Here is a 25,999-nt window from a genome sequence, read left to right on the forward strand (position 1 = left end):
AGTTAAGTATATATTTTACATTCTGTAATGGATTAAATTATCTTACTTTGGAGATGAAAAACATTAAAAAATATATTTAAAATTACATAGGATAAGAAGAAATTCAATCCTTTTTGCTTTATACAATATTTTGTATCTTTCATTTTACATATTTATTATACTGTATATGATTCTTTTAAAATTACTATTTCCATTAAATTTACAAATACAACACAATTAGAACAATAGGCAGTCTTAAAAAAAGCATCTTTTATGTTCACTGAATAACCGGTCTCCGCTGTCGGCTTTCTAAACCCTATCGTTTCCATTCACGCAACTTTTCGGATAATTACAGAGCACTATGGTGCGACCTTAGCCAGGTAATTACTAACGTAGCTCGATTATATAGATGTCTAGACCTGTGTGCGCCTAGCGAGAAGCAACCGAGTGTACAGATCGAAGCAGCTCGCTAGCTGGCCACTTCCTCGACTGGCATGCTGGCCGTGTACGGAATCACAAGTTTCGGAGTCTAGGACCGAATTTATAGACGTTTCTCGTACGTGTGGAACCGCTCTAGATATGTTCGTGGCTACGCGATTCTCTTATAGGAAAAAGAACAACTCTCAGAATAATAGACAAAACGTCTTTGTGCTCGATAAAAGTTCAAAACGGGCGTTTACGTTATTTTGGGGATCCCGAGAGATTGTCTAATTTCACGTGCACGGCAACGTACGTTAATTATGATTCCGGGGAAAGTGATTATCGCAGTCATATCAGAGATACAAGTTTGCCCTAGACTGGGTCTAGGATAGCAGCGTGCTGCGTCACGCTCGAATGCTATGTTGGACATTAACCATCGGCTACCTGCCACCTGTTAGCAGGTGATCCCACACAGATATATCTATAGCTAGAATGATATATTTTCGTTCCTATAGAGTAGGCTTGTCCAATTTTAATTTCGGAACCAAAACACAAAACCATTGGGATCGACGCAAAAAAATTCAATGTGAATAACATTTCAAGGATTGTAAGTGTTGATAAGCGTCACTCAGATGCGTATCAACACTTTACAGTCCTTGAAATGTTACTCACATTGAATTTTTTTGCGTTGCTGGCTTTGCGTTTTGATTCCGGAGTTTATATTGGACTCCATCTGGCAGAGACTTGTAGAGTGTCTCGAATATATTAGAAAGCTTTAGAAGATAAACGCTAATTGAAAAACTAGCAAATAAATGCGCTCTACGATAATCTTATCTTAATTATCATAGATGAACTATGATAATTCCATTAGTAATATTGACAATCTAGTTATAAAGCGATTTATAAGCACTCGTAATAAAAAAATCGTAGCGATTTTTCAGTTGTCGACTTTCCAAACTCCCATGAGTAAAAGTTTCTTGTGTAACTTTGACATTTTCTAATGTGTTTTAAATAACATATAAAGGTATGATATTATAAGATCATCAAAACATGAATATTTTAAGAGATATTTCATATGTTATTATATCAAAATATATCAACATAAAATATATAATTTTTCACGAAATATCAGCTTATCTTATTTATAATAAAAAGTTACAATTTTCAAACTTTTTCCACGACTATCTATAAAATATCCAACATTTATGTGAAAAAAAGAGGAAAGAGCACAAAATATATATTTAGTATTTCAAAATCATAGAAAGGTTCAAATGAGAAAATTTCCATGAAGATGTTTCTGCTAATCTTTCTGGCAGAAAGCAAAATATCACGAAGGATATAAAATCATTATATAACAGTCGTCGTAACATTCGCCCTATGTTTTAGACAAATTAAATTCGTAATCACACGAATATGCAGTGTCGTAAAACGAACTTATGAAAATTAAGTTAGCCACGTCTTTATACTGATTCTCAGCCTTCTTCTCAACGAAGAAACAGCTTAACAGGTCGGAGGGTGATTAAACTATCGTTCTGACTCCAATAAAATTAACATCAAATGCCATTTTTTTAAATATTTACAAAGTAGAACAAGACGACGTTTTATAGCATGTATTTCTTGTATAATAATGATTGTAATACATAAAGAAAATATCGAAGGTAATTGTATTTTTAATTTTGGAGTGTAATAAAGTTGAATGAGATAAAGCTTAATGTACATTGATCACATCAATGAAAAAAGGAAAAAAACAATTTTGTTCAATTATCTAAAAATTTGACTAAATGTAGATCTGAAAATAATTTTGTTGGATTATAAAAATAATTACGTAGGAATCTCAAGCATTAAGCTGCGAAAAATGTATAATCATTCTAGCAATCAGCGTTCTATATAATTAGTCCAACAAAATTATATTCAAATCTGTATCTAGCTAAATTCTTGAGCAAAACTGTCCTTTCCATTCTATTCAAATTCTATTCAAATTCTACTTAAATCTTTTTACTCAACATTTTACAGCTCACCTTTTTACAGCATTCAAAAAGAAAAAGTCAACTGTCATTTTACGTATCACGCCTAGCAGCAACGTGACTAATCATATAATCCATTTAAAAAAACATAGAACTAGCCTGACAAGAGTACGGCTTCCAGAGATAGCATCGAATGTCGTGTAGTGTCATGGCGACTTTTACTCCACATGGAATGAGAAAGCACGTAGCGATTCTCGCGACGACCATTACGCCTGAGGAATCTGGGATCACTATTATTCGGGGGGAGAATTTTTCAAAGTGACAAAACCACTCAGATTAATTTATCAAGCGCTTGGGGACGAATACGTTCAAAGTGGCGAAACGAGGGGTGAAAATTCGTCAACGACGTCATTCAAAGGGCAGTCATGTGCATCTCGACGGAAATTATATTCGGAGAGTAGAATTTTTCCGAGTAACAAGATTATTCAAGAGGGAAGATCAATATCAAAGTTAAGGTTCTGAAGCTTTAGGTCCATCAGCCAAGCGTAAAATAGACTCTGACGTCCGCCGGTAATCACAAAAATTGGAACAGCGAAGGTAAAGCGGGATGTGCGTGTTTCATACTGATTGTTAAACGCCGAAGTAATGCTTGTCACGCGACTTAATAAATGCGACTTAATAAATCGAAATTAACGCTCAAGAAAACGAAAAATATCTTTCGTGCTAAATGTTTCTTTGCAAAACTACATAGTGTCACTTAAAATCACAACTGCTAAATGTTGATTTTTATGGCTAATCGAAGTAATAGAAACCTATAATAATAATACAAATATAAAAATAACACAAAATAACAGTATAATATAATATAAAATAAATATAAAATAGCAGCAAAGACTTATGTAATCATTAATTATCTTCTTTATCTTTCTTTTTTTATTTTAATGTTATTTCATTGTAAAATAAATAATAAACTATGGAAAATATGACTTCTAGGAAAATCTTACAAAATTAATTTAAAGCTATTAGTGATCAGAATACAGATTTTATTTGCCGAAGTTCGCATGCGCGTAATTTATGCCTTGATGACAAATTAAACGATGGCGAATGATATGCTCATTAAGGCTTCGTTCTTGCTAAGTATTCTATTAACTTTGAGCACGAGCGAACAAATACTGTGCTGTGAAAATAATGCATTATTGGAGACCACAGGTGACGCTATTTTAACTGGTAAGCCGTTAATTTAATAATCAGATACTTTAATCAATTAGATTTGAATCTGAAAATTTCTTTACGTATAATTTATATTTATGAGGAAATTAGTTAGCACTGTATTTAATTTAAAGCAGTAAAAAGTTATAAATATAACTATATTAAATGTAATACATTATCTCTTAACAAATATATAACTTAACCATCCACCACCACTACTTTTTTTATAAATTTATAAATTTTATTTTATCTAGAGTATAATAAAAAAACATGTAAGTAGGAGAGACCGGGGCAAGTTGTTACAATTTTTGATTAGCAATTTTTTCCGTAATATATACATTTAAATTAATAAATACCTACGCATTGCTTCAAATACATTTTTAACTAGATAGTCATTTTTTGTATCTATGTCTTTAAATACTGAAAATTAAAATTTTCTATCAGTAGGTAAATTGTCACAATTAAACAATTTACCCAACTGTAGGGCAAGTTGTTACTGAGCTAGGGCAAAATGTTACATTTACAGTATTATTTGAAATGTATATGTATATGTAAGCAAATTCAAGATTACAATTAAATCAAACACAAAGTACTTCACAAGAAATATTTATGATATAAAATTAATTTATGATATAAAATTACAAAAATATATTATTATATTACAAAAATTTTTTTTTAATTAGTTATTAAAGTTAACGTTGGGAAGTCATAAAATTAATATTACATGCATTTGCTGCTTTTCTCACAGAAAGGTAGCCATCTTTAACTTCCTTTAACTTTCACATATGTTTTTACATTTACAGATCCTCTGTTTGTTTTTTTTTTTGTTGTAAGATCGCATCATTCCACAGACTTTTATAAGTCTAGACTGCTGATTCAATAGACTGCTGATAGAAAGAGATGAACCAGATTCCAAGCTGTCTTTGTTTCAGTTCACGTATGCGTCTGTGAATATCGCATAAATTTATATAAAAACACTAACGTTATTATCCGTGTGATTTATACATTTGAGAGTGAGTGAACACAAATATGGTGCTGCCCAGCGCTGTCTTCAAACATGGAGACAAAGTCGGCAGTCTACTTATAGAAGTCTGTACATCATCCCGTAGAAAAAAAAATAGTTTTTAGGGATAAGTTGTTATGCTGTAACAACCTGCGTCGATCAAAGTGTAACAACCTTCCATTTTTAATTCGAAAACCAGTACATATATCGATTCAAACAAAATATATTATTATAATCAAATGTATATAAAAGAAATGTACAAAAGGATAATCACCTCTAATTTATATATAAAATAACACAAGCGATTTGTACAATAATATATATATAATATATATAATATTATTTTTGATAGCGAAAATCAAGAAAACATACGTAGCCTCTTTTAAAGTTCAAATATGGCGATTAAACAAAGTAAAGTTGTAGAGTATCATAAAAAATCATATATAAAAATTCATAAAAATGTACTGCCATCTGTGATAACTAAAAAACTAACTGTAACTTACTCCGTGTGATAACTTGCCTCGGTCTCCTCTACAAGAATTTTTTCTCTATCTCTCAAATACTTTTTTATTTCAATAAGAAAATAATTATACCGAATAAGTATAAGGATCCTCCCTCCCATGACCTTTACTTTGATATATCATGTGTTTTGATATCATTTGATATATCATAAGATCATGACTCTGAGTAATAAGTTTTATTACTCCGTCGCTCGTTATTCGTTAAAAAATTATTAACAGTTAAAGTTAGCAATTATTTCATGAAAAGTCAGATATCTTAAATTTAAACAGAGAGAGAGAGAGAGAGAAAGAGAGAGAGAGAGAGAGAGAGAGAGAGAGAGAGAGAGAGAGAGAGAGAGAGAGACGTGTGAGGTAGACGAATTCAAGAAATATTATCTATAAAAGAACGTTTCAACTTTCCGCGCAAAACGATTTTCACCCCTCCTGCTAAGCGGCGAATGATTTCCACGCGAAACGATTTTCGAAATCGTGACCCTGAGTGACCCTAAGTCTCCAACAGGACTTCGAAAGTCTTGTTCGAACTTCGTGTAAAAAGTTGTAAAATATATTTCAAAACAGAAAATTTCTATTTTATATAGTAGAAAAGAGACATATTATTTTCTATAAACTTCTTTTATTAATAACTTTTTAGTGAAAGACGGGCGATGACTAAAACCTGTTGAAGGTTACTCAAGGTCATGACTTTGACAATATATGTCAAGGTCAAGATTATGAGAGCGAATCCCCTTTTCGATATAATTAATAATAAGAGAAATTGAGAAGAACTTTTACGTTTACTTTTGTTGACTTTTGACATTTGACAGTCTTCGTGGACGCGAATTACGGACAGCATTGCAATGTATCGTCAAACAAGGGTCTTCAACAAATTTTAACGATATTGCATGTCGTGCGGACTTTAAACAAATATAACCATATACCGAATGTGAAATTAGGTAAGTGAAATAGACCACTTTTGTGTGTGTCTGTACTGCATAACGGTAAAAAAATTAATTTGTAAAATAGAAATATCATAAAAATTTATATAATTTATAGTTAGTCAATTTATAATTAATAATTTACAATTAGTCAAATATTATTTTATTTTCGTGAAAACTCATTAATTTGAGAATATAAATTTCTTAAAGAAATAAACAAACTTTTTCAACGTGCACTTGTGCGATTAATCCTGTAAATTGCTATTTTTTATTACGTATGAATTGTGAGTTAAATCAGTTGTAAAAAATTGGAAAAAAATTTTTTGTTTTACATCTTTCTGTATTCTAAATGTTTTTTTAAACTCAGATATCATATTGTTCTTTTTTTTATGTAACAAAAATACAGAGGAAAACATAAAAAATTTTTTGTGTTAAAAAAATCATGCGTTGTATTTGCAAGGCGTTGAAAGAAAAAAAATCTGCCTAGAAAAAATTTCGTACTCTTGAGAAATGACTTTTCAAAAAAATAATTTAGAGATGCTCGCTGAAACAACTCTAATTATTTATTTTGAAAAATTATTATTTTCTTTGGAATACTGTAACAAAGCGATTTTTGGAAAAAAACAAATAAATTTAATTCTTAGTCGGAAAATTATTTATTTCACATTACAAAAATGTGAAATTATACATGTGTCAAGAATCCGAATACAAAGTGTCAAGTAATCGATATATTTCTCTGATTGACTTTAATCGTATAGCAAAGGAATATTTCTTTGAATTGAAGAAATCTTTCTCTGAGTATATTGTTAAGCAGAGAGTAAATTAAATTAATCACATATTAAATGTTAATGATAGTTAATCAATTAAATCAAATAATATCATTGCAAATATAAAATTTTCTTCTAAAAAATTGTCTAAAATTAAAAAAATAAATGTATATGCTAGCAAATACATCAAATGTACATATGTTTTTAGAAATGTATCCGTATGTTTGTAAACATATTTCAAAAATTATAAGCTTTAAAGTATAATACTTGAAATATAAGTACTCTCATGAATAATTATTATGTATGTTACACAGGACTGAGAATCTTCGACACGTGTCATGATAGGATTACAGTGTTTAGACAAGTTTTGCGAATGGCGGTTGAACAAAGTTGCGCACCAGATTATGAGATGGGTATATTGATGCCATCCCAGTATGGAGCCATAATGGAGTATCTTCACAGTTACAACGCTTTGCGAATCGGCATCTACAAGGAACGAGATTTCACAGTGCCCATGATTGATATCCTGGCGCATTATCTGAGCACCAAGTACAAGATCGTCGATCTGGTGCACGCCAACACGGAATCTGTTCTCGATCATTTCCTAGAAGTTACCAAGGACGCTGGTGTGTGCGTGAAACGAAGTGACAGGCATGTCAACGGTGACAGGTACGTGAACGTCACGGAAACGGTGATAGTCGCAATCGGTAAGAGAAATGATGTGCAACGATGGCTGGAAGAGAATGAGAAATTGAGAAATTTCGGAGAAACATGGATCCTGCTGCCTCTTGATAATACAGATATTAACGGCAAGTAAATTTAAGTATCCATGGATAATGGAGAAATTGTTAAGGGATAATAGTTTGATTTCTGCGCGATGATATATTTTATAAAGCAAAACGTCTATATTTTATATTATAATAAAAGAAAGATCATTTATCTAATCAAATATAAAAGTGAAAAGGACTGAAGGGAATCGGGCTAGTGGGAGTATTTATCTGTCTTCATAATTTTAATGCAACAATTATCTGTTGTGTGAACATAGAAACAATAATCTAAATTAATACTACATTACATTAAATATTACATTACATTAAATATTGACGTCAAGTTGTGTTCGTAATAGCAGCTACATTACGCAAGTGTAGCTGTGGTAATTGAAAGTTAAGAGACAGTTTCGTGCCAACATCGTTTAACTTTAACCTTAGTTTGAGCGGCCTTTTGTTTCTGTCCAGAATTAAAGTTAAAACGAAACGAGGAGGTAGTTAAACTACGATTACATAGTTAATCGATGTTGTTACAACGATTAGATAAATTAATTCACGTGAATTTAATATAACAAGAAATTCTCACAATGTGCAAAATTAAAATGAAATCTGTTCACATTTTATATACGCATTTTATATACTCGGAATGCAAGAGATCCGAGTTCGATTCCCGGTAATATTTTTCGCAATAAGAATTAATTATTTACTAATATGTCATATTTTAATATGTCAGCATTATTAAGATTATTCTAAGATACGAAAGAAGCATCAAAATTGTTAGTTAATTTAACTCGTGATATTTATATTACTAATTAATTTAACTCTTGATATTACTGAGATAGTTTAATAGAATAAGGTCCAGTTGCACCAATGTTGTTTTGACTTTAAGCAATGCTTGAAACTCTCTCTCTGTCTTTGTCTCTCTTTCGCTTTAAAAAACGAGACAGAGAGAGTTTTAAGCCTCGCTTAAAGTTAAAGTAACGTTGATGCAATCGGGCCTAAGCGTTTCAAGACCGAAACATCATTTTGATGCACATATCAAAGGACTACATATACGTAGTATATAAATTATATACGTAGTACAAGTATATAAATTCACAGACAAGCATTTAAGATCCAGCTAGACTGTTTAAGGCATTCATTTCTACAATTTGTGTTTTGCATATATGATCTTATAGAATATTATATTATTTTATATAAACGTTTTTATTAAGTTTCTATAAAAAGAAGATTCATATAATCTCTTTTTCTGGAAATTTAGTTTCGATAACTTATTATATTACCAATGATATTTAACAGTAAGCTGAAGTTTAAATGAGAGAGATATTAATCTAAATTTAGCATACCAACAATATCTTCAATTTTCCAGACCTCATACCATCAGAATCGTATGTCATTAAACCGGAAATTCCTCGTTTCGATCTTGGCGAGTTCTCAAGCGCGGGTGAATTCCTGGAGAACTTCAACAACTCAGCGAACCACTCTCCGTATCTTCTCGACATTGGGAAGGCCGTCATCAAGTTGGCGGAAGTCTTCCAGGATTTCCGCAAGAGAAACTGCTCTATCGACGAGGAGAGTAGCATCATGACGCAATCCTCAGAATCGCAGACATTAGAATCGCAACGGGAAATTCGCGATTTTGATGTCTACGAGTATCTCCACATGCAACCGGAATCACACTTGTTGAGATACGTGGTTACCACGAAAATGCAGCACGAGTTCATCGACGTCGCTTTTTACGAGATCGAAATGCCCAAGTTACGCGTTCTTCCGAAGAGGACGATATTCGAAATGCCAGGGCTCTGTCTGGAGCATCTCATTAAGAATTGCGAAAACTGCACGAATTTTCAGAGTCGCGGTAACAAAGGTAAAAATGATATAAATGTAATTACTATGAGTACATAAATTACACGAATCATTCACACCGAATTGCTATCAAATAATCTCTCTGATACAGATATGAAAATAATGTTATTGGACTATCAAAATAATTATACAGGTCATCCAAACTGATTGCTAAAATGTCAAAACTTTTTACAGCATTGTTTGTCATACTTGAGATTAGATCCTAGTTATTTTGATCGAAATAAAATTATTTTCAGATCTGTATTTATTTGTTTATTTATTTTTAAATACTTCATCTATATGTATTTATTTATTTATTTTTAAATTGCTCAGCGCAAAATCGTTCTTTCCGTGTATAAATATTAAATTCTAGTTTTCTTTTATTATAATTTTTATCTAAAAATTTATATACCTAAAATATTATGTCTACAAATCTCTATCGGAATTACGATTATCACAAATTCTTAAACTACACACGCCTTATTTTTTGAGAAATTAATATCACTTGTCTATAACGTATCGATTATTTTTGACATTTCAGTAGATGTCGTTGGCAAAAATGTTCTAAAAAACAGCTTCTATGTTCCTGTTTTCTTGATTGTCATCATATGTGGTATTCTTGTGTGCTGCGGCATGATAATTTTTATTATCTATTATACCACGGCCAAGGAAATTCTTCACGGCAATTTAGTCTTCACAATCGTCCTCGTCCTGGCCAACCTATTTATCCTATTAACGGCACTGTCCTTCTACATGACGGACGATTATTTCGGCGCGGAGAACCTGAACGCTTGGAAGATCCTTCTCACCACTCTCGCATTCGGCCTCACATTCTCAATCATGCTCTCGAGAGCACTCTTTTTAGCCTTGTCTACAGGCGGTGTTTTCATCATTCACATTAATGGATATTTACAGAGTCTTATGGCGCTCTTCGCATGCGGCGTGCAAATCGCCATGTCGATCATGTATTTCGTTCTGAGCACAATGAACTCAGCTGTCGTCATCAGGAGTCTCATTTTTCTTGCGTTACTAGGTATATTGACTGGATTGTTTATTAATTTTTCATTAATATCTGAATCTTATAAGTGCATTATTTTTCTCTTAGAAATCTTAATTTGTGTAGTTTGCCTTATTTTGATTTCTATCTCTCTAGAAGGTTTGTTAATATTTTATTATATTAATATTAAAATTATTTATGCGTTTTCTTACTTTTCGATATATATCAAATTTTATATTTTAATGATTTTTTTTGAAATTATTCAAAAGCAACCTTTGTAGAAAAGTACTACTGAGCACTAGAAGTATTTTGAGGCACTACTGTACTCGTTTCTTGCATTTTGTATCTTGCCGAAACGCGGATATATAGAAAATCTTAGCACTATTCAGCCCATTCTACAATGGTAGTAAGCAGTAGTAAGTAAGAAGTTCTTGCGCGCTTTTTTCGCGCCTTATCTCATAATAAGCTTGGCTGGCAGTAAAGTAATAAGACGTACGAAATGGGAATAACTCATTTCGCTTACTCGCTTACGGTTTTAATGCTTTACGTCATATTTTACTCCCTCTTACGATAGTCTTACTACTGCATTGTAGAATGGGCTTTACTGAACACTTCTACACTACTACAGTAGTGTAGTACAGTAGTGCCTCAAAATACTCCTAATGCTTAGTAGTACTTTTCTATAAGGTTGTGTTATAGTATTGCTTTTCTTGTTAAAATTATAATTACAATATTGTATGTTTCCAGGATACGATATATTTTTATTAATTGCATTGTTCGTCACTTGCTACTTCATTATCCGAATACAACATAATTACCACGAAGAAAAATACTTCTTCGGCGCTTCTATTGGTCTTCTAGTAATATGGGTAATATGGTTGACTTGCTTCATATTGATGCAACCGGAAAATCGTGACGCAGTCATTTTCTTTGGTACAGTTGCCACGGCTTATTTAATTATTTTCGGTGTCTTAGTACCAAGGATATATTATATCACGCACATACCCAAAAGGAAAGATTCGACAGGACAAAGATTCGATCCTGTCAATCTACTAACCGATTCGACTGTTAATACAATTATCAGGCAGGTTAGAATGCTACGTATTTTTTACACATTTTCAATGCGCTATATTTTCTCTTGATTAAGGCTCGCGAATAGTCATCACAGTCATATTGAATCGTGACGTCAGAAGTGAGACGTTAATTTTTGTTATGTGCCATTTGTAAACAAAGATAATTTGGATAAAACAAAATGATGAGATCATTTCAAAATATTTGTAAAAATGACAAAAACTATGCTTATCCCTCTGACAATCAGTAAATAATCGTAAAAAAGTGATAAAAGGTATATGAAAATAGATTACGCATTGAATAAAAGCACTCCAAGTATCTTTTATCGATTATTTATTGATTTTTAAATATCGATTATTTATTGACTCAAGGGGGTAAGGATAGTTTTCGTTCATTTTTGTAATTGTTTTAAAGCGATGTTAACATTTCGTTTTATCCAAATTATCTTTATTTACAAATTGCACGCAATAAAAATTAATGTGTTTCTCGCTTCTGACGTCACGATTTAATATCGTTGTGGTGGCTACTCAAGAGTTTTAATTATTAAAGTAATAACGAATTTTGGATATTAATATTGTTTTCAAAAACGTTAAAGTGTGTTATCAATTATTATAATTTTAATTATAAATATAATTAATTAATTCTCTTAATTGATATTTTTATCATATTATGTAAACTAATTTAATTTATTTTCAAAAAATTTAATTTTTTTTACATTAAAGGAACTGCGTTTGCAGTCATGTTCTTCTCACGATTATGTTTATCCTGCTCGAGAAAGTCAGATTTTGCGAATGCCATCAGCATGTCCAAATTACTATGGTAATTTAAGTTCGAACTCAAAATACTTCGAGAGATGCAGAAGTCCGAATCACTACGAAATGCCTACATACAATAATTACGAATGTTACGCGGAAATGAAGGAAATCGATGCTACTTACATTACCCCGCGAATGTACGTCGAGAACACGGAGGTGAATATTCATTAAGCCATAAAGAATTAATCAGACATATATTTTTTACAAATAATAAATAAAAAAACACTCTTTTCTTAATATGCTCAATATAAATGCAATTACGTATATTAAAAGATAATAATTAGAATGTAATAATGTTAACGATTGAATTGTATAAAAATCATTTTACAAAAATCCGTCGTACATCTTTAATTTGGAAAATCTTTTAAATTTTCAGTTTTTAGCGACAAATAATGTCATTTACGCGCAGCCAAAAATTTATAAATCTCAGAGAATAAGTTTGGAAGAGAGAAGCAATACAGAAACCACTTGTAATAGAGATAATTCTTCACCTATCTCTAAGCAACATATCGAAATGTATTCTATACGATACACTAGTCCAACGAATATGGTAAGGGAACGAAGAATCGATGAAGAAGAGATTGAAGAAGAAGAAGAAAAAGAAGAAGACGAAAATGATGAGGAGGACGAAGGTGCTAGCAGAATTACCCGCTTATGACTACTTTAAAATCTAGTATTTAATTTTTAATGCTTTCATCTTTATAAATTTTTCATAAAATATAAATAAAGAACCCCGCACAAATCTTACGAGAAATGGATTTTGATCAAATTGTTTCAAATTTTAATATTTTGTAGTTCATGTCAAACTGATTAAAAGTCCTTATGAGCAAAAACCTCCAAATGCCTTTTTACTCCAGGATCTTTGAAAGATCATCATATATTGTATGGAAAAATAATTCGAACAAATTTTTTTATTAACATTAATTATAAATACTGTCTAATACATCATGAATATATATTGTATACATATGTTATGGAAAAAATCATCGGACATAATGTCACAAAAAAAATATCATTTTTTAATATTTTGAAAAATATTGTTACGATATAAAACAACCTGAAAAAGCTCTATTTTATTTTTTATTAGGTGTTGAAATTAATTCGTAGCGTTTTACAAGTGATGGGAAGTACTTTCATTAATGTATTTTTTAATGCTCATGTGAAATAAATAACATTCTTTCATTAAAAAACGCTACGAATTAATTCCAACACCTAATAATTCCAAAAAAGCAAGGAGATTCAGGAAAATCAAGCACTCTGTTTGTGAGAAGCAAGGAAACTCATGTAGATTAAGCATCTCAAAAAAATGAGATGCCCCTGTCACGTACATGTCATTCGTTCCGGATAATTTTGAGAAAAGCTAAAATCATAGACATTGATACATATGCAAGTGTAGTAAAAAAGATTTATTTCGATTTTTTGTACTTTTTCATATAAAATATAAAGACTTTCCGAAGGACCTAAAGCAAAAACTAAGACATTCGGAAATTTGTGCCCGGGAAGAATTTTAATCAGCTTGACATAAGCTATAAAATATTAAAATTTAAAGCAATTTGATCAAAATCCATTTTCCATAAGATCTGTGCGGGGTTATTTATCATAAAATATAATTAATAGATTAAAATCACAGAAAACAGCACTGATGATTAAATAAAATTTATAATTTGCAAGATTTCTTTTCTTCATTACATCTTATTGCTCTAATTCATCTAAACTATAATTCATATTTACGATTATTGTGTAATGTATTAAAAAGTGTATCAAGTAAGATATGTATAAGAGTATAATTTTATATTTTAAGACACAAACGTTACAATGACATTCATTAAAAAAGTGGAACGATGGGGAAGGGAGGGGGGAGGGGAAGGCAGTTGCCCGAAACGCCAGCGCATGAAGGCACCGTTCGGTGGTGCAAAAAAAAATTATAACTGTTCAAAAATTCCTGTAGATCGCAATTTTTGAACAATAATTTTTATTTCCCTACTGTGCATTGGTATTTGAGAATGAATTGTAAGCGAAGTGGATATTAGTGAAATAATAAAGCAACTTTCTAAGATTTTATAATTAATATTTATCTGGTTATCCCCCATTTTTATCCCTCTGATTTAGGAAATTTATATTATATCTATAGTTCTTTTTAAATTTTCGAATTTCTAAATACCATTTTTGCGCTATAATTAAAAATGTACTGTTGCTCCTTATCTGGCACATATTAAAAGTACTAACTTCAAAGACCCGTAATATTGCGGAGTGTTTCACGAAATTTGAACAAAAGGTGGTTTATATTGCAAAATAACTTTTTTTTCTTAAGATTTGTTCGAAACTTTTACTATTTGAAGATAATGATATTCTCTATACATAACGTGTCATTTCGAAGAGGGGGGAGGGAAGATAATCAAGCATATTCATATAGAGAAGATAATTGAAAATTATATAATTAAAATACTGATATTTTTTGCATGTTCATTTTAATATCATATTCTTTCAATATCATATTCAATGAATTTGCATTAATAAGGTTAGATCATTAGATCACATAATAAATTTTAGCTACGTTAGGGATTTCACCTTTCATTCACTGATTATCAGTGGCATACTTGACGAGATTATCCATTAATTCAGATTTATAGAGTAGTAATATTCGGTCACTCACACACACACACACACACACACACACACACACACACACACACACACACACACACACACATACACATATCGATACGATGCACTGAACAGGGTTGTGATAGAAATTGCATTGATCTGCAAAATAAAAATATACGTATCTAATTATAGCAACGATTAAAATAATTTATAAATATCTAGAAAAATCATTATTATCTGTGCGTACAATGATTACTTCCGTAACAAGTAACAATGAATGAAAAGATAATTATTTACTCATTCCATTGTTATTATAGCGCCGTCACTCGATTCCACTTATAGACTTCGAGGCTCTTCTCATTGTTAGATTCCTTCATTGCTTATTCGTACACGACACAACATAACTCTCGCAAAAACACGGTCGCGCATGTTAATCATTGCAATAAAATAATCGCTCGTACTTTGCACGGCACTTTCGATCATTACATGACGCGCTACCTGCTGACTCAAGTATCGCCACATGAATGACATCTCGACTTGTAATAATCTTGCGTACCCAAACAAACGTTACAAGGTCGTACACAATTTAGTCCCGCCGACATGCGTTTAACGTATCCTGGAAAATAATTGTACGTTAAACATTCCGTTTTTTTTTTAAATTATATTAAATTTTTAATAGAGATTCAAACGAAAACTAATAAGTGTTAATAACTGGATAGTGAGAGCGCATTACTATAATATATTGTTGACAATATTTCATATTCGATTAAATACAAACTGATTGATGTGTGAACATTTCAGTTTCTTTCAAGCCATCTTCAGCAATGTTGAGTATAATTAATTTTCTTTCAATGTCTATACATAAAATTGAATCCGCAATTCTTAATCCGCAATTGTTGAAATTTAATTTCTAAAACCGACAGAGGATAAACTTTTTCTTACTTTACAGTTGAGAATTTTGTCTCTCCGCTGCTTAATCAAGTGATTATGAACGAGTACAATAATGATACTCGTAAATTTATTTGAATTTATTTATGATGAAATGATATAAGTTTATATTGTTCAACTCATCCTCTATCCTCCTTAATAGATCATAACCAGTAATTCCATATTCAACATGTCATATGAAATTATTGGAAAAATTTTATGTATCGACGTTGAAAGAAAATTAATTATATCAACATTACTGACAATGATTTAAAAGAAATCGAAACGTTCAGACATCAATCACACATCAATTAGTTGTATTTAACCAAATGTGAAATTGTCAACAATATATTACATTAATTGCGCTCCAACTATCGCGATGTAATAATACTCTCACTGCCCGATTATTAACATTTATTAATTTTTGTTCCGTTTTTTCTATTTCAAATTAATTATTAATATATAATCGATATAACGCAGTTTCTCGTTACTAGAATAACTTGATCAGGTGATTTGTATATTATTCCGCTCTATTAATCACTAAATAATAGGCAAATTATATTTAAATCATAAATTCAAAATACGATACGAGCTTTATCATATTCAAAAGGTATCGCTAAATACATTGCGATGTGTACATAATTAATTACCCCATTATCACGAAACAATAGTTTATTATTCCCGTTCTCTATTCCGTTCCATACAATTCCTATTCCGAATAAAATAAATTACACAAAATATTTTTGCGATAAGCAATAGTCATCTCGATACATTTACAAATCCTTAATTATGTGGTCTAATAATCATTTTATTCTAATTCTTTGTTGGCAATGTATAATAAAATTTTCATCTTTCGTAACCTGAATCTTCGAACTTCAAATTCTTATTATTTCAGTGTATAAAAATCTGAAAAAATTCTTACATACTTGTAAAAGCTTTGACAATGAGATTTCACTACTATAGAAGTTGGATTGTATTTTAGTTATTTTTTATAGATTTAAATTTATCAACCAGAATTCAATCCAAAAATCGACTGTATTTTTAAAGTCCAATATTGCCGGCGGAGGGCTTAGTAATCATGTAATATGACGGTGTTTAATATTTTCTAATATTTACTTGTCGCGATCACATTTCGAAGAGTAATAACGCGATGACACACGGAACGATTCTCGCAACAACCTGCCGGTTCGAGTTTCAATGTGCAAATGGTGACGACCTTGCGTAAACACAACGCGCTGTATACACAGTATACAGAGCAATAACGAATACCAAGGCCGCATTGTTATTGCCATCAGCAGGTTGCTATTGCTTCGAAAAATGTAAAACTTTATAAAATAAAATCATGCAATATTTCATTTATTATATTTCAAAGATAGGCCGTTATCGCATATTTTGCGTCTTGTTTTATGAATTAGTGTTGCCTAAGGTATAATTCCATTCGATCAAAAGTAATATTTTGAAATAAAAATATTATTTAAATTTTAATTAATAAGACAATTTCAATTTGATTGTTATGTATGTAAATATTAAGGACACAGCGGATTTGTCGAATAACCGGATATCATCCGGCAAAATCGGATAATCAGATTTTTATTCAGAAATTTCACAACAACAATGAAAAATTGAAAATTGTTTATTAAAATAAAAAGAGAATCTTTTTGTGTAAACTATTATAAATATGCTGTACAAATTTAATATTTATACAGAAGATGGAAATAGATTATTGTCTGATAACACAGAAATGTTCATATTTCTTATGGAAAATGTAAAATATTTAAAAAATAATATGTAGCAAAAATATAATATGCAAAGAATAAAAAGATAAAAATTATTTTAATTTAATTTTTTAATTATGTTACATTACATTACATAACACAATACATTAATTAATACTTAAACATTAATAAAAGAATATGTAATTTATAGATTGGCCAGATATACATATGTATAATATAATATTTTGAGAATTTATATTTTAAGTATGCATAATTATTTCTATTCAAATTGTAGAAAACGACTTTTTCACAAGGGCCAGATGATCGAATTATAAAAAAATCAGCCAAATTGGTTCGATAATTGCTGGATATTCGTTGTATTCCTAATATACATATATATTACTTATATAATAAAAAATAATTAATTGTTACACGCGAGTTATTCAATTTTTATTTTTAATGATAATTCAATCAATTGCTCTATTTCAACAGATTATTAAACCTGTAATTATTTACAGATTAAAGTTTATTTTCGTGTTGCTCGGTAAACAATTAGAATGTTTTACAAATTTGATAGATGTATCCCAGACTTTTTATGAAAATATAATATTTAGTGGGCCTGTGCGCGCACAGGTTCACAAAAAAAAGTAGGGGTGGAGACCCAGCTATTCTTATATATATATTTTGAGTGAATACTTTTCGCTGAATACGAATCTCTGACATAAAAATAGGATCATCCAGGAAAAATTTTCAATCTAGAGCGAAAAAATGACCCATTTTTTCTCATTTTTTTACTCATTTTTTTGCTCTAGATTGAAAATTTGCTCTGGATGGTCCTATTTTTATGTCAGATTCGTATTCAGCGACTCAAAATACATAAGAATAGCTGGGTCTGCACCCCAGGGTACTTTTTTTTGTGAGTCTGTATTATTGAAGTTATAAAATAAAACTCAGATTGTCTTTTCTTCATCTCATGTAATTCCCATTAAATCGCAGTTATAAATATGATATTAAATTGATTCTCAAGATCTATTTAATAAATCGTATCTCAAGATTCTAGTTAACTTCTTTAACGGAAACGCAATTATAAATATAAGTATAAATCTTGCTAAACATTGAACTTCTCCGTAATTATTTACAAGCTCGTTGATCAATTCGACGACAGAAGTTCGTCGCTACATGCGAGGAGGACACGAATGGAAAGCTGTGCCGTACACGGCGCAGAATCAATTTGGCATGTACCTCAACGTCAAAATTGCATTATGGTCGATCGTAATTTCGCAAGCAGGACACAGGTGTGTGCTCTGCGGGAATATCGATGACGAGATAGCGAAATAGCGAGTATACAACAAAGGGACTCGCGAAAATGAAATTTGCGTTCACCGCAGTGCGACGTATGAGAGAACAATTCGTCATTTGCCCATTTCATCCCTTTTAATTATTTTTCTGGTGATGCTAAATGCAAAGCTACCTTCATTAAAATTCAGCGATATATAAAATTATTCCATTATTGAAAATCTCTCTCAAAACTTCAACAGCAGTTACTGACGGTTTTAGAGCTAATTTTTTTTTTTTTTTTTTTAAGAAATGTATGAAATATCAATAATGTTGAAGCTATAATAAACATCATAAATAAAGCTTCTACAATTAAATAATAGTACTTACAAATTTACATTGAATTTTCGAGTTTTATTTTTTGAAATAATGAAGACAAATAAGATATTATAATAAATACTTGATAATACATCGACTGTGACTGTCTACGCTTTGAAAATTATTTAATCATGATAGCTGCTTAATAACTCAAGTTTGACATCGATCGAAAACGCAATAGTAATAAAATTTTCAGTTTGTCAAATCTTTAATTTTAACCAATCGCATACGTAGCTCATATCTAAAAAAAAAAAAAACATACACGTACGCAACCCTCCGAAAATTCTATCAAACGCGCGCAGCTCCTTCGTCAGCCTCGTCGCCGGCGTTTTCCTATACCACATGCTAAGGTTTATTTCCACATCATAAGACCATCATGAAAACCGCGAAAATCAGAGCGGCTGGCGACGGCCGATAAGTCGCTATAATGGAGATAAATCGAAAAGTGCATCGGCTCGTGAAACAGCGCGCTATCCAGACCAACCTTCATGTTGCCCCCCATGAAAAAGCTTCTGCGCAAGGACGAGCTCCAGCGGCTATAAAAGCCCGCACGAAACTCATTCGCTTTCCAGTCACGTTTAGAACGGCCTTTCAAGTGACAAAAAAAAAAGAAAAATTAAGAAAAAATTCTCGAACTATTTGAATTACGTGCTTATCAAGTCGACGGAAAGAGAGAGAGAGGGGGAAGGAGGAGAGAGAGAGAGAGAGAGAGAGAGAGAGAGAGCGAAAAAAGAGAAACGTGCAATTTTTGGAATTCAAAAGAGATTCGTTTTGAGTAAATAGATCGAGAAATGTAGATCGTCCAAAATAGTATACTTCTAAATAAAAGAACCTATCTATACTTCACATTTCATGTTTACTTTTTTTCTTAAAATTTATTTTGAAGATTCAAATGCTGAATATTAAATTTTATTTTATATTTTACTTTTATACTTGAATAATATTATCTATTTAAAAATCATTAATTATCAATATATTAATTATCTAGAATTAAAAAAATTGTTTTCGAACTTTTATTAAAGCTAAATCCCTAAAGTTTTTACTAAATTCTTTGTGGATATAGTGACTCGTATCAGTGTATTCAATTTTATTTTACTTTAAACCGAGATCAATGAGCAAGGATGAGATTAAGCGATCTGAAAAACAGTCGCATGATCACCATCGTAGTGGTCTATCTCAGCCTCTTCCTGGATAATGTCCTGTTGACGGTAGTCGGTAATTACAACTAACCCGAGAGAAAGACGAAGAGGACAAATCACGGACTAAACAATTCGCTGATTCGGACATGTTTCAGTGCCGATTATCCCCGATTACCTGTGCACGCTCGACGCGAATACGACCTCGAACATCGAAGAGGACGAAAACGGTCGAGTGGGATTATTGCTAAGCTCAAAGGCTCTGGTCCAATTAATTTTGAATCCGGCCGTGGGCATTCTCACCGGTACTCTAGGCTATGCCAGACCTCTGTTCCTGGGAAATCTCAGCCTCTTGCTGGCTGCTCTACGTAAGTTACAGACGAGCTTTCATCCGTATCTGTGCTTTTTCAACGAATGGAATTCCGTGTTCATCCCTGATTCTCATTTCATGATTTCAGGCAAAAACGTTGTTTTATTATAAATAAAATGAAGTAAAAAATGAAATATCAGTTAAATATTGTTACAAGTTGAATTTAAATTAAAAAATTTTTCGATTATTTTGTGAAATTTAAATTTGTTTTTACAAAATTACCGTTTGCTTTCACGAAACTACCATTAATTTAGTGCCTGAAGTTAAAGACTTGAAATAAAGTTCAAAGGAACTTCTATAAACTCGAATTTTCATTGTGTCGTAGTATTCGCTTTTGGACAAACATACGAAATATTATTCTTGGCCCGGAGCATTCAAGGTATAGCTTCAGCGTGTATAGCAGTTTCCGGCATGTCATTGGTCGCCTCTCAATACTCGGAGGAAGATGAAAGATCTAAAATCATGGGTTTCGTTCTTGGTAGCATCGCCTTAGGCGTTCTTTTAGGCTATCCGATCGGTTCCGTGCTCTACGATCTCGAAGGAAAAATGGCACCATTTCTATTGGTATCCAGTCTCATTATTATACTAATTTGTAAGTAAATCTTTTTTTATAATTGTAATTGTCGAAAGCGCATATTTTGCACAAAAATACATTATTTTCTCAGGTCTGCAAATTTTAACATTAGATGTTCAAACAAACATCGAGGTATATGTGACATTCATTATTTTAAAATATGTATTTTACGTACGTTTTTTAAGATAATAAAAAAAATTATATTATATTTACAAATAAAATTATATTTACAAATAAATGCGTAGAGCAAAGTTTATTATTCGAAATATATATATATATATTAGATATAGATATTCTTTTTCAAAGAATCATTTTTTAAAAAGTTTAGAGTCTGCTACACAATTCTATCGTTTTTTAAATAAATTGTAACTGTTAATAGTATTGCAAAAATTATATTAGAGTTATATTTCTAAAGACTTAAAATAATAATAAATTTTTCGTGGCGACTCACCATCAGAGGTCCAACTCGCTCGGATGCGAGCGTCGCTGGACCTCTAGTGGTGAGTCGCCACACCCGTATTTTATGTTAAAGTCTGCGTGTTTATATGTATTAAAGAAAAAATTGTTAATTAAATTTTATTTTTTTATATATATCAGACAAGCAAGCAGCAACCTACTTGGTTACATTTATTATCTAATCCACACATCCTCATTATCTCCGGTGCAATTTGGTGCTCAACTTCGCCGATGGCGATACTAGAGCCTTGCTTGCCAATTTGGCTTCGGACTCACATAAAACCTAAGGTTTGTGACAAAGAGATCTTATTTCAAGAAACATATCAATGGCAAGTTTTGGATACAATTTCATAAATTCAATATTTAATTACTACTCGTATAATCATTATCACAATTAATCAGACAATATACATATAACAATCAAAATTCCATTAAATTACAGTTAACATTGATCAATGTTGATGAACTAAGCATAAAAAGTTAGAAACCTAATTTAATTATTTAAGTAATTATTTAAGACGCTCGACGTCTGCAAATAATTCTGCAAATTCTAATTTTGTTAAAATACAGAAAAGGACTGTTTTGATTAACTATTTAACTTTTGCAGAAATGGCAACTAGGTACAGTATTTATACCAGACAGCGTGGGTTATTTAATCGGGACCAACTTCTTCGGCGTAATAGCGTATCGTTACGGGCGCAGCAAAGTGGCGATCCTGGCTATGTTCGTGGTTGGCGTTAGCGCCATTCTAATCCCGTTGGCGAACACAATGTCGCAGTTGATATTCCCTCATCTGGGAATGGGTCTGGGCATCGGCGTCGCGGATGCAGCTCTAGTACCATTACTAGCCAGCTTAGTAGATCGAAATGGCAATTATGGACCCGTTTATTCGATCCAACAAGTGGCTGTCAGTTTGGCTTACTCCTTAGGTAAGATACTCCAATCGAAAAATTTTGCCTGATTGTATATATAGAACAAAAGAAAATAATTTTAGAGAGTAGAAATATAAAGTGAAAGTCAAATCCGCCCTTGGCAGACGCCAATTCCTATTGAGACAATTTATGGTTAAAAAGAACTCGAATATATTATAGAAAATATATACTGCGTAAACCGCTTTTTTTAAGGACCCATCACAGGCGGCGAAATGGTTAAAGCCATTGGATTCCCATGGGTTATGCGAATCGTGGGCATCGTGAACGTGGCGTATTGTCCGTTGTTAATATATCTCACGTTGGAACGGAGAAAGTTGTTGGCGAAGAAAGAGGAAAAGAAGGATTACGAAACGTTTCAACAATCCATCACACCCTACGAAAGATTTCATGATTCCGACGAAGATCTTTGACAATAAATAATTCACTTTAGCAACAATCACAAACTGAATATCATATTAATTAACTCGGAAAATTTTGTAAATTGTTATGTACGTTAACATTTTTTTCTTTCCATTTCAAGAGATACATTGTGTCGGTTACTCGCTATGTTTTTTGAGACAATATATCTTCTAATTATTATATAATTTTCGCGAGCTATTGTCTTCATTTTAGTAGACAATCGCACATCAAATATCATTAAATCTGTTTTTGGACACCTCAAAATAGTGTCTAGTAATGTTATTGTGTCTCCAATTAAGTGCGCTATACAGAACTATATCTTCATCGTAATTGATAACCCAAGTGAATTATTGGCCGAACAACATCCCCGAGGCTGTCATCCATGGCACGACGATGTTTCTCGGATCGAAGAGCAGGAATTCGCTGAATTCGCAAGAGCGGTACAGGACAAGAAATGCGCGCTTCTGCTAGTGGGAATTGACGACGATCGATTGATCGCTGTAGTCGATAGCTCTGAAAGCTTATTAATGCACTCAATCTACAGCGAAATTCGTTTACGTTGCATTAACAATTCTACACAATGCCGCAAGCATTGACTTGTCATTAGCTCACGTAGATCACCGTACAGTATACAATGTATTCGATCGATCGTGCGTACAAAATCGGAGGATATTACGAGGAATTTGTGCGCGGGATTTAGAAACGCGGGGAAAAATTAAAAATCAATAATATTTTTCCAAATATAAGTGGAAGTATACTTAATTTAGATATTTAATTTCGCGAAATTTTTATATTTTGGTTACATTTGAATCTTTTATTTAAGTTATAGTATTGTAATAATACAAAATAAAAGGATCATTCGTACTTTTAATTATGTATTAGCGTTTTTTAGCTGTACGATTTTTCGCACGCGAACAGTCTAATAATTTCGGTTGTCCGATTGACGTAAATATCGATCGTAGGAAGAGCATAGATAAATCTTGACTATTTTTCTTCGAAGAAATCGGAGGAGAAACGTAAACAGGACGGTGATGTCGTTGGTGGTCGAAGGATTTGTAAACGAGGAACGATAGGGCGAGAGGGAAAGAGACAGAAAGAGAGGAGGCGAAATGGGGCGTAACTTCGCACCCCGGGGGTTTACTCGGTGAACAACGCCGATCATCATTAGCAAGGGTGTTAAACTAATCGCGCCACCGCCATCGTCGCCACGAAAGAAGCTAACATCAACCCCGTGGGCGTATGGGACATATGTGGACAGTATTCTAAAAATGAAGTATCCCTTCGAAAAACTTTGTATATTAATTTAACAGCAGGGCTGGAATTATTAATAGTGCAGAACTAACGTCATTAATTAATCGATGAGTTTGTTACGAAATTATATATCGCTATAATTAACATTGCCTTTCGAATCATGTATGTATATCTTTTTCATAATACCCCAATGTATATTCCGCAAGAGTATACTAATTTCAATTGTAAAATCGATAATAAAACATATTTTCTTTCTTTTCTATGATAGTAAATGACTTTATATATGAATTATAGAAATAATAGCATTAAACAAAGATTGAAAGAATAATTATTTTATTGCATTATGATTTTTTATATAAATTGTGTAACTTTTGTTCACTCTTATTTTATTTCCTTGCAGTTTATTTCCTCAGAGACAATATAATCATTCTTTTTATCATTTCGTATGTATCTGTAATTAGCCGAAGAGATCAATTCTGTTTGATATTCCATAACGAGCAAATAATTATATATAAAGCTAGTTAAATTATCCTATAAATAGAAAATCGATATACGTGGGGTCCATATTGCGACTTCAATTCTATACGAAATAAAGCGCGTCGTGCACAAAAGCTGTCGACCACATCATTAGAAATGAGGTAGGTAAAGAGAACCGTAATAAAACGCAAATGACGACGATGAAGAGAAGAAGGAACGACTGAACGACTAAACGACTGAATGGACGAAAGAACGTCGTACACATATTTAATGGAAGAGCTTGATGATGGTCCAATGGTTTTTTCGACTGCCCCTGTATAACGAAACGTTGATGACCTCCTTTAGTGATGCAAAGCTTCGGAATAATGACAAAATAACATGGTAAAGTAAATAAATGAGATATAGCAATAATGATTGTAGCATACAGAGACGGAAGATGAAGATGACGAGAAGATGAGATCATTTTCTGTAATCTTCCTAATCAAGCATTTTCACTAGATGATTATAAAATAACCTATCCTTCACAAGAAATTTTCTGTTCGTTATATATCGTGTGTTTACATAGTCTTTTTCACAAATACAAAATTCGTATTTATCTACAATACATTTCATGCATGGTTTTTCTGAAGTATCTAAAAATTTAGCTACACTATAAAAATGTATGTGTGTACTAAAGTTTAATAAATATTGATTTGAATAGTGCCAACTAAACTTACTTTACTTACAATCATTTCTTTATTGAGTGAATAAATACATATTTACTCAATAAAAAAAATGATTATTAAATCAAATTAATAGTTTTTGTATTAAATAAATATATCTTTATATTTTATATATATATATATATATATATATCTTATATTTGATATAAATATTTAATGGGTACTATTCAAACAAATAATTTATTAAAATTAAAAATTTTTTTCAGTGTAGATAAATTTGAAAATAATTATGCCATAAAAATAATTACGTAAAACTGTAAGGGCTTTACTATTCTAACTAGTTGTTTGAGTGTCTTATATCATTATTTTTATGATCCAAATAAAAATATTTTTAGATCTATATCTAACTAAATTTATAGAAATTTCAGCAAAATCGTTCTTTCAATGTGAATTTGTAAGCTATATGCGTAATATTAAGATATATATATATATATATATACAGCATGTTTTTGCCAATCGCTTTTGTGTAGATAAAACAGATTAAACTGAATCGAAAAGTCCTCTACCGATT

The 25,999-nt window shown here is 31.5% G+C and overlaps 2 protein-coding genes across 4 annotated transcripts; both read left to right on the forward strand.

Annotated features, from left to right (window-relative positions):
* Positions 1 to 56: 56 nt before the first annotated feature.
* On the forward strand, positions 57 to 14,328 carry boss (G protein coupled receptor bride of sevenless). 3 transcript variants are annotated; one of them, XM_011056857.2, is made up of 9 exons: positions 57 to 2,960; positions 3,357 to 3,590; positions 5,900 to 6,028; positions 7,092 to 7,586; positions 8,914 to 9,411; positions 9,931 to 10,422; positions 11,134 to 11,474; positions 12,180 to 12,428; positions 12,649 to 14,328. In XM_011056857.2, exons 2-9 carry the CDS (start codon positions 3,461 to 3,463, stop codon positions 12,928 to 12,930), a joined length of 2,616 nt encoding a protein of 871 aa, XP_011055159.1. In that variant the 5' UTR covers positions 57 to 2,960; positions 3,357 to 3,460; the 3' UTR covers positions 12,931 to 14,328. The 3 variants fall into 3 exon arrangements, with proteins under 3 accessions (XP_011055159.1, XP_087261704.1, XP_087261703.1); XM_087405578.1 differs by having other exon boundaries at positions 57 to 3,590; positions 12,195 to 12,428; XM_087405577.1 differs by having other exon boundaries at positions 57 to 3,590; positions 9,934 to 10,422.
* Positions 14,329 to 15,525: 1,197 nt separating this feature from the next.
* LOC105146539 (synaptic vesicular amine transporter) lies at positions 15,526 to 24,603 on the forward strand. Its single transcript, XM_011056859.2, has 7 exons — positions 15,526 to 20,386; positions 20,466 to 20,675; positions 21,003 to 21,269; positions 21,343 to 21,383; positions 21,849 to 21,995; positions 22,315 to 22,636; positions 22,832 to 24,603. The coding sequence occupies exons 1-7, from the start codon at positions 20,293 to 20,295 to the stop codon at positions 23,047 to 23,049; spliced, it is 1,299 nt and encodes a 432-aa protein (XP_011055161.1). The 5' UTR covers positions 15,526 to 20,292; the 3' UTR covers positions 23,050 to 24,603.
* The last annotated feature ends 1,396 nt before the right edge of the window (positions 24,604 to 25,999 follow it).

Source organism: Acromyrmex echinatior, chromosome 4 (genome assembly GCF_024713525.1).
Source record: "Acromyrmex echinatior isolate Ae372 chromosome 4, ASM2471352v2, whole genome shotgun sequence".
NCBI classification, from domain to species: domain Eukaryota; kingdom Metazoa; phylum Arthropoda; class Insecta; order Hymenoptera; family Formicidae; genus Acromyrmex; species Acromyrmex echinatior.